Genomic DNA, 9,623 nt, shown 5'->3' with positions numbered 1-9,623 from the left:
CAACCGGTGCTTCATCTTACGCCCTCATGTTTACATGAAGTCAAGTCAAATATTTTGTGTTTAAATTAGTGTTGCATCCTAACAACAAATAACTGACATTATTTTTCATATTTTAGATGTAGCATAACAGCTGTCTTGCCAGGTAATTAAAGAAAAAAAACAGATAGGAGCTTCATACTCATGTGCTTTTAGCTCTAATATTTTAGCCCCATATTATATCGTCTGTTTGAGTTAGGCACACTGTTAAGGGTTCAATTGATTGCACACATCCTGAAATTGTGTTGTATGCATTATTTTATATTCCCTTGGCTATGGGTAAATAAAAGTTTTAAAAAACGGCTCATCTTACCCCACTCTCCCCTACCTGTGCTTTAGGTAGGTTTGTGCATCAGACATCTGTTTAATTTAATCCTGTCTGAATATTGTGTTAATCTATATAGCCTCTGCCCTACATGCCTCTGCCCTACATTGCTCTGCCCTGGACTAGAATATCCAGTTCTCAGGATTTGCAGCGCGTTCCTTTAATGTGTGCTTTTTTTCTGAGTTTAATGACAGTTAAAATTCTGACTATGAACTCAAAAGTTATTTCGGACTTTTTTTCTCAGAAATTCTGACTTTAAACTCAGAAGAATACACACATTACAGAAACGCGCTGCAAATCCTTTGATTAAAAAATATATAATTTTCTGACTAATATTGGATGTGCCAGTCTGCGTTAAACAGACTACATGAATAGTATAAATATCTATATCTATCTATATATTTTCAATACTGTTTTTATGCCTTAGTTCCACCAAAGTCCTTATAACGTCTCTGGTTCTACTTAATTGCTGCTCATTCTCTCTACATGACTCTGCCCTGGACTAGAATTTCCAGTTCTCAGGATATGCAGCGGGTTTCTGTAATGTGTAATGTTGTCTGTTTTTCCAGCATGTTTTCTAAAAGCTGCACATGTATTGATGAAGCTGTTTTCTTTATTTGCTTATGTTTTGTCTCTTTGTATGTGTTTTCTTAAGTTGCAGTGCCATGAATTCTCAGGGCCACCGTATACTTCACCAATTCACCAATATGGAATATATTGGTTTGTGTCCCCAGGTAGGCGTGTCCCTTCATGCTAGTGCTCCTTGAAGTGGGGTAGGCTCAAAGCACTTTTGGGCAATAGCTCAACAACCGTTTTGTCAAAAAGTACGGACTTTTAATGTTAAGTAGGAGGCATATGACCCTGGCTCATTACGGTTTGTTTGTGAAATAGCACCACCTAGTGAATAATGTCTAATGCAAAAGCTAGCACTTCATTAGGCAATTTCTTATGATGTAACAGTTCATGATATTTGACACACTGCATCGCTACCACATTTTTTTTGATGCATACCAAATTCCATAGGGGGCGCTGCAACTACCACATTTCAGTATCTCAAGAATGTCTTAAGCTAGAATTTTGAAATTTGGTATGCTTGTACTTGGTTACATTATTTGGGTGCACACCAAATCTTTTAACATTTTGTCCATAGGGAGCACTGCAGCTGACACATTTCACATGACACATCTCCAAAAGTTACATTTGTCAAAATATGGGAAAGGTAAGTAACTATCATCAACATGATCAATACTTTCCTGAAAAACCTGTAGTAATTGGTAATTTAGAAAAAGTTACTGTAAGAATAACATTTATATTGTTAGTAATATTACGGCATAAAAAATTACTGTACTTGAAAATGTATGTATCAAATGTGATACAGCAGGTATTTAAGGTAAATACATCAAGTACCACTATGCCATGCTATGACATACACAATCCCTCCGTTGTCTTTGTATTGCAATTCATGATGCTGACAGAAAGATCATATCTCAGGAACTTTTTGATAAAAGGAAACTTGGTATATGGACTCCCAGAGTGGAGCAAATATTTGGCATCATTAGCATCACGTCCACTAGAGGGCGCTGTAATACGCAGAAACTTTTCTTTCTTTTTTTTCCCACGACAAGACGAACTAAAAAGGTTGTAAAAGAACCAACCCACATAAAATATTACAAAATATTCCAAAGCCAATAAACAAAAGTTGTTTTTAGAATAAAATATGTGATCAATACATTTTCATAAAGGTACGGAAGTGTAGTAAGGCCACCTAAGGTGTTATTTCCCTCCCATGCCTCCAGGTGATTTGTTTTCTGAGTTTAATGTAAGAATTTCTGAGAATAAAATCAGAATTTCTGAGAAAAAAAGTCAAAAATAACTTCTGAGTTATTTCAAAAACTCAGACCCCTCCCCATTTTTTGTCAAAACACGTCGATTAAAACATATATCATTTTCTGACTAACATTGGATGTGTCAGTCTGCATTAAACCGACTACATGAATAGTATACATATCTATATATTTTTTTTTATGTTCAATATTGTTCCAAGTCCTTATAACATATCTGGTTCCACTTAATTCCTGCTCATTCTTTCACATTATTTAGCAGTGATATTAAGCACTGCTGTGGGAAATATCTTGTTAGAGTGTGGATTATGGAATCATTTAGTTTATCAACTGTCCCCCCAAGCAAAACAATGAATACTCCTCCATAGACCCCCTTCTCAAATGTTTTGAGTCTCTGCTGCGGGAAAGCTGCAAATACAAATATTTCACAACGAATTCATAACGTGCTAATGTGCTAACAGGATAGTATATGTTTACGTTGCTGAAACCAGGCCGATGCTTCTCTGCTCGGCCGCAGCTGACCTTGAGGGGGCGGGATTGCACAGTAGCGTCTTGATTGAACAGTCGGTGAGGGAGCGGTGAGCAAATACTTCCTGCTCCGGGGGAAGCTCGAGACCTTGTTTATTCTGTCCTGTTGATAAAGGTAAAACATATAAATGTACTGTAAGTTGTTTACCTGTTTTCTGTATCCGTATTGTGCATGAGTAAGAATCATACAGTGCAGTGAGGTCATGCCCGCCGTTTATTTTTCAAAACTGATAACGTTAGTGTGTGCCTGTAGACTACTAGCTGACTAGCTAACGTTAGTTATCTAGACGGGAATGTCTCAACAAAGAGGTTTGCTCTGGTAATGCAGCTAGCAGGATAACCAGCATGACTGAAAGTGACTGATTGCAACGCCACTGCAGAGTTTGGATGAAAACGCAAATTAGGAATGCTTCAGCAACTATCGTGTGTTATCTCGTTGTGAGTGAGTCACTAGGATATGTGTTGTGCGGTTCGAAGCAACTGCTATTCTTCTAGCTAATGCTACACAATTCAGCTGCTTAGCTAGTTAGCTATCTTGGCCCAGAGGCCTGAAGGAAACTCTTTCATGTCGGCCCTTTGCTAACGTTAACTTAAATAAATCGGAAGATCATGTGAGGTAAGGTGTACCAATGTAATGGCTACAGCTTTGGCAGAGTATTTATCGTTTTTTTTTTTGGAAATCCATTCATGTTGGCCAGCTGCTTCAAGGAATATGCTCCTTCCTGTACCCTAATGTTAATGCTAGAATACGAATATCAGTGTAACCTGGCGTTAACATATTTTTGCTGATAACACCGTGTCCCTCAGAACAATAACCGTTCATGTTTCATTTCCTAGCTGCATATTCAATTTGGCAAATTTAAGCGGAAAGACTAGATTATATCGGCAAATTTGTTAGCTTTCTATCTGTCTGTAAACGCTAGCTAGATAGCTTGCTTGCTTGCTTCAGGGGCGGTAAAAAGGTCTTGCTACTTCTCTTTAGGTACGTTAGGTGTAGCACAGGAAGAGAAGCGCATCATCAGTTTATGTAACCAGATATGAACTGAAACCGAATGTAAAGTTAAGTGGGCCATGCCTGAAAGTAGCATTAAAATGTTCTGTTATTTTTCGTCGGTGGCTATATTTTGTGCAGACATCGTCCCCTCAATATACCTAGCTAGGTGGCTAGGTACTTATTGCAGCTGAACCAGTTTTAATCATGCGAGTAGTTTTGGGTGTAAGGTGGCTCACGTTAACGTTGCTTCTCACGGAAACCCTTTTCAGTTGCTCTAGGTTTGTCTTTACAGTATTGTAATGCAACATGTTGTACATATGTTTAACATCTGAAAACAGTGCATGCCAAAATCAGTTGTGTTGCAGAAGGCTGTATTAACACTCGTGTGTTTTGAAGTTTGCAGACTCGGGCGCTGGAGAGGTCCTTTGGTGTGTTTCTTGAGCTCCTCACACACTACCACCTCACTGCCCAGAGTTCTAGATTTGTAATTAGGGGATTGTGCGAGAACGGACTAGGATTGGGATTTTCTTCGCACCTGTGCAAGGAAAACGCCATCTCTCCACGTTAACAGGGATAGGCCCAATCCAAGCCATGACGGACGGGAGGATCTATGTAGGGAACCTTCCCATGGATGTGCAGGAGCGGGACATTGAGGATCTCTTCTACAAATATGGAAAAATTCGGGATATTGAGCTGAAGAACAACAGAGGCACCATCCCGTTTGCCTTTGTGCGCTTTGAGGACCCACGGTGAGTTAGTTTCTGCGCCAGGCGGTTTCATTTTCCGCCCAGCCTCAGAGAGAGAGATCATGGAGGAAGGGAATGTCAGGTGTCCGTCATTAATAGAGAATTAGGAGTCCTTTACTCTTTCCCCCAGGGATGCCGAGGATGCTGTCTATGGAAGGAATGGATATGGATTTGGAGACTCTAAGCTGCGTGTGGAATACCCTCGCTCATCTGGATCCAAGTTTAGTGGCCCCCAGGGAGGGGGACCCCGGGGAAGGTTCGGACCCCCCTCTCGGCGGTCTGAGTTCCGGGTGATAGTGACTGGTAGGTAGACGTCGTGGGTCGTAGGCTTTCAACCTCCTTTCACTCACTGGACTGGCCTCAGCAGGAGGATTATTCTGGTCTAGTTCACTTACAGCATACTTACAGCATGCAGAGCTACAAGTCTGTAGCACCTGGTAGGTGGAAAAACTTCATTTTTGTTTTGTTAACTTAAATCCAGAGTTACTCAGGTGTAAGTCAAAATTTAAACGGTGGTTTAGCATTAATTGGCATTTGCATCAAAATAGGTCTTAAACCTCAAGTGACCTACAGATATCAATGTAGTCAGCAATACTGGTTTGGTCAGTTAACAATAACTTAAAAACTGCAAAAATAAATTTGTCACTTAATGTTTATCCTCGTGAAAAAAAAAATGAAGTACACATGAATTAACTCTGGAATGGCCTGGGATATGAGTGCTGTGTGTGTGTCTTATGCAGTCTTATTCCTCCTCTCAGGCCTCCCCCCGACAGGCAGCTGGCAGGACCTGAAGGACCACATGCGTGAGGCAGGGGATGTGTGTTTTGCGGATGTTCAGCGTGACGGTGAAGGTGTCGTAGAGTTCCTGCGAAGGGAAGACATGGAGTATGCCCTGAGGCGCCTCGATGGAACGGAGTTCCGCTCTCACCAGGTAACGGAAGCGCTAGCATGTATTTTATGACTGGTGAAACAAGGACAAATAGTGGGTAACCTTCAAGGAGTGACCGGTTGACTATTGTAATGTACAATATGTTGTGTTCTGTGCTGTGTGTTGCAGGGGGAGACTGCCTATATCCGAGTTATGGAGGAGAGGGGTTCCAGCTTCGGGCGCTCTCGCTCTCGGTCCAGATCCCGCGGGCGCTACTCGCCCCCATACCATAGCAGAGCTTCCCCCCCTCCCCGCTACCACTCACCCCCTCCTCGCCACTCCCTGTCCCGCCATAGCCCCCCCAGCCGTAGGCTCCCCTCACAGCACCACAGTCCCCCTCCACGTCACTATCGGTAAACATCCCTCTCCAGTGCAGGAGAGTTTTGGCCCATGTCTGTTTTTCTTTCTTTTTAAATCCCATTCTCCCGCCCTTTTTATTTTGAAATTTACATTCCATTAAGATTGCCCCACCCCAATTAAGGCCTTAATTGTATGAAATTTTCTTACAAATCTCTGATTACATAAGATGTGTTTCCTGGATTTTACCTTGTCATGCCGTCAGTCAGTGTGTTTGTATGTATAGTGTGAGTATGACCTCCATCTGCTGAACCATGGGAGCTTTGCCAATACAGCTTACCACTGGAGTCCACACACTTTGGGTGTGGGTGTAATGTACGTGTAGGAGCACCTGCGTGGCAGTCTGAAAGCCATCCCTACAATAGTCCTTTCTGAAGTCACCCTTGTTTGAATTTTATTTTTATTTTTTTTCACTTAGCCCAAACAGCTCAGCTGCTTAAGCACTGATAAGACAATGTTCTGATGGAAATCTGGTACACCTTTGTTTTTTCAATATATTTTTTGTTTTGTTTTAAATTAAAAAGATAATCATTTTAACTCGCTCATTCTTATGCCCTCGGTTTTGTTTTGTACCCTTTGATGGCTGTATGCAAGGAACATTTATTGTTTGTTTTTCAATTAAAATATTGAATCACATTCAAATTCTGCTTTGGATGTTTGTATCGTCATAAATTGTCATTTATGTATATCTGAATGTTATGGCGTTGATGCATTGCCAATGGGTCCCAAAACTATCCGGTGAGCTGAACTGGCAGTTGTTAAAGGGTCGGAGAAATGGGACTCCTGTCTCTTTACTGTCCAGACAACCTGACTCAGGATCAGTGTTGTTGTGAAAGCATTATGGAGTGCAATTTGACGGGTCACCAATCAACAGCCAGTCAAGTAAAATGCCATGTCCTTTGCCTGCTCCATTCAGGTTACTCACACAGTCCAGAAACGGAAAGCAAACAGTTGCTCAAGACTGAAAAACATTTAATTTATAACTAGCTTTGCGGGGAAGAAATATTTGTGAAATAAACGCTTTATTTAAAAGGTCTATCCCCGACTACATTTGAGATTGCTTTAATGTTTTAAAATTAAGAACATTACAATAATGATCGTGACGCTTACAAATCATCGTAAATCTTTAGATATGGCAAATTTGGATGGATGAAACATCTTGAGTGGTACATTCTCATGCTACTGAAACGCTTAAATTATTTATTTAATACATTGTCAACAGTGTATAGGATGTACTTTGTGCTGCACAACTGTCCCTGGCTGCTACACAAATGAGATCTGGTTATGTATTTAAATGCCAATTGAGTCGTAAGTAAACGTGTAGAAAATATTGTGAGCCTTTATGCTTCTCAACATACATTTTACATGTAAAACCAAATTATATAAAAGTTTATAAAAATGAGGTGAAACAATCCCTTAAGCATTTCAGAATTATCAGCCAACAAGTCAAGTGGGTAACAGAACATTACTGTTAGGTACACATTTTAATGAGTACAGAACAGAGTTGTGAGACCTGTGTGTAGTAGTCATGCACAAATAAATGTACTGTGAAATTCAATGTCTGCCTCAACCAAAACATAAACAAAAAGCTCAACATTTTCTGAAGTATAACTTGCATGGCACTTCCGTAAGGATCAGTAGCTCATATTACTGCTAATTTAAAAATAGCAGTAGTTACATTTCCAAAAAGAGGTCGCAGAAGCAAGTTAACAAGATTTGTCTCCTGTCAGGCTGAATCTTGTCTCTGAAGACAATCTCGACCGCTCCAGACTTTCATATCTGATAGAATTATTTAAAGGCCAATGATGCACAATGAAAATTGCATCACCGATCTTCAAATGCAGTTAAGAGGCTAATTGACTAAATGAAACCCAGGATGGATTAACTTTTCAATTTCTCACACTTCTGGAAGGTCGTCGGCTGATAACATGATACAGCAAAAGCAAGTCATTTCATACTCCCCAATGTCTGCCTGGCGTGAAAAGGCCCGCTTCCCGACCCTCGAAGACACCTCGAAGACCCCGTCGTTGGAGTTCCCGGGATGCCAGGAGAATGGATACAATTTTCAGTTATTATGTCAACTGTCAGGCTTCTCTTTGTCCGGTCCCATGAATTCAACGCCATCAATTGGGATGTCCTTCTCTTTGATAGCTTTCTGAGAATTTAGAAGTATGGCACAGAAAAGATACGATTTAAATGTATGTGTTCGCTGATGGGCTAACTTTATGCAGTGTAGTGAACTAAACATTTCCAGGTCATCGATGAAATCATGAATGATCTAAATTATCTATGTTGTTTATGTCCAATAAGTGTATTTTGGAAACATTCACAATGCTTGAAATATTTTGTCAAGCAAGGTTAGGCAACCAGGCAATGTGAGGCTACACCCCACCCCCCCATCCCAAGGACAGCGTTTACCTCCATAGCATCTGATAGCGTTTTACTCATACGAGGTTTGAAATAACCTACTCTAGACCAGCAAAAACCTAAAACTCAAACTAAATCTTGTAAAAAATATTTTCCTAGCGATACCGTAACATAGTTCGTTTGCTTGCCTTACCTGAACACACGACTGATATTTCTTGAACATTTCGGTGCAAGGATCACTACTCCGATCGCCTTTCAAAAATTTCTCTGCAAACCAGCGGTTAAAACACTGATCATATTCACGCTTTAAATCAGTGCATCCCTCTCCAACGCTATTCATCTTTGTGAAAATGCGTATAAATGACTAGTTTCTGATATATATATATATCTGCAGGCTAACTGTAGCTGCAATTCCCTGTCACCCCAGCGTATTTCCCCTCCTGATTCTCCTTGACCCACGTGGTCTGTCAGAGAAGTCGTGTTTTGATGACGTCTACGTATTAAAGCGAACGCTGCACCGTCATGGATGAGTCTACTTGTTCAACAGATACAGATCCAAAACTTAACTGGATCACTAAATGGATGCTGTTTCTGGCTTTATTTTGTATCCTGGTGTAACTCAACTGATGGTGTCTGAGGCTTCTTCACGCAGTCTGCACCTCAGATTTTGTATATGGGATGTGGTATGTCCTTCCTTGTACTAATTTGATAAGGTGTTCTTACTGTCAGCCACACCTGCTAGGTACTAGCTTCTTCCTCTTCCTCATTCCTTATTTGCATGTCATACTCTATTATTATCTAATGCTGATATCATATCAGTTCACCACAGAGCCATTTTACAGATCCACAAGTCAATTGCAGACTGACCTGACAGTGATACATCCACCATGCAACTGATTAATACAATCAGAAGCTTTTTTGGCTGCTGTTGGCTACCTGTACAAGCTAGGTATCTAATGACTGTTGGTAAGATGTGCATGTTATACCTCTGAATTAGTTGAAAATAACCACAGAGTCAGTCATAGTTTTCTTCATCAAGTTGAATGCTGTTTACTCGACAATCACAAAAGACAGAGAGAGAAACCCGCGATTTCCCCTGAACTAATTACCAGAGACTCAAACAATCGATCCTCAGATCATAGATTTAGGCAGAATCACTAGATAACTGATTACTTTTTTATTAGAAACATAATATTGGCTGAATTAATTAAATATCTAAGGCACCTTAATACCATTTAAACATTTACCATTCTCGTAAAGCCAACCATATGGATTTTTACCATGTAACCAATAAAGAAATATTATCATCACCACTAAACAGATGTCAATTCTCATTCTCACGCTGTGCTCCATCTGTGTCATATGTTGATATGTTATCAAAAACCTGAATCAAACATTTAAAGCTCACACACAGTACAGCAGTGTATCAAACACCTTAACAAACATTTAAAGCTCAATTTAAATCAATGTTTGGATCATAATAGCTGAATGTGCCAGCTGA

At 40.2% G+C, this 9,623-nt stretch overlaps 2 protein-coding genes across 2 annotated transcripts; one reads left to right on the top strand and one right to left on the bottom strand.

Annotated features, from left to right (window-relative positions):
• Window positions 1–2,698: 2,698 nt before the first annotated feature.
• On the top strand, window positions 2,699–6,397 carry srsf9 (serine and arginine rich splicing factor 9). The gene is made up of 5 exons (XM_012840748.3): window positions 2,699–2,845; window positions 4,121–4,473; window positions 4,601–4,773; window positions 5,229–5,401; window positions 5,528–6,397. Exons 2-5 carry the CDS (start codon window positions 4,316–4,318, stop codon window positions 5,753–5,755), a joined length of 732 nt encoding a protein of 243 aa, XP_012696202.1. The 5' UTR covers window positions 2,699–2,845; window positions 4,121–4,315; the 3' UTR covers window positions 5,756–6,397.
• Window positions 6,398–6,801: 404 nt separating this feature from the next.
• Window positions 6,802–8,722, bottom strand: triap1 (TP53 regulated inhibitor of apoptosis 1). The gene is made up of 2 exons (XM_012840749.3): window positions 8,316–8,722; window positions 6,802–7,910 (listed from the first exon to the last, which is right to left on the bottom strand). Exons 1-2 carry the CDS (start codon window positions 8,460–8,462, stop codon window positions 7,833–7,835), a joined length of 225 nt encoding a protein of 74 aa, XP_012696203.1. The 5' UTR covers window positions 8,463–8,722; the 3' UTR covers window positions 6,802–7,832.
• Window positions 8,723–9,623: the final 901 nt, after the last annotated feature.

This window comes from Clupea harengus, chromosome 21 (genome assembly GCF_900700415.2).
Source record: "Clupea harengus chromosome 21, Ch_v2.0.2, whole genome shotgun sequence".
Lineage (NCBI taxonomy): Eukaryota > Metazoa > Chordata > Actinopteri > Clupeiformes > Clupeidae > Clupea > Clupea harengus.
This window is presented reverse-complemented; position numbering and strand designations above follow the sequence as displayed.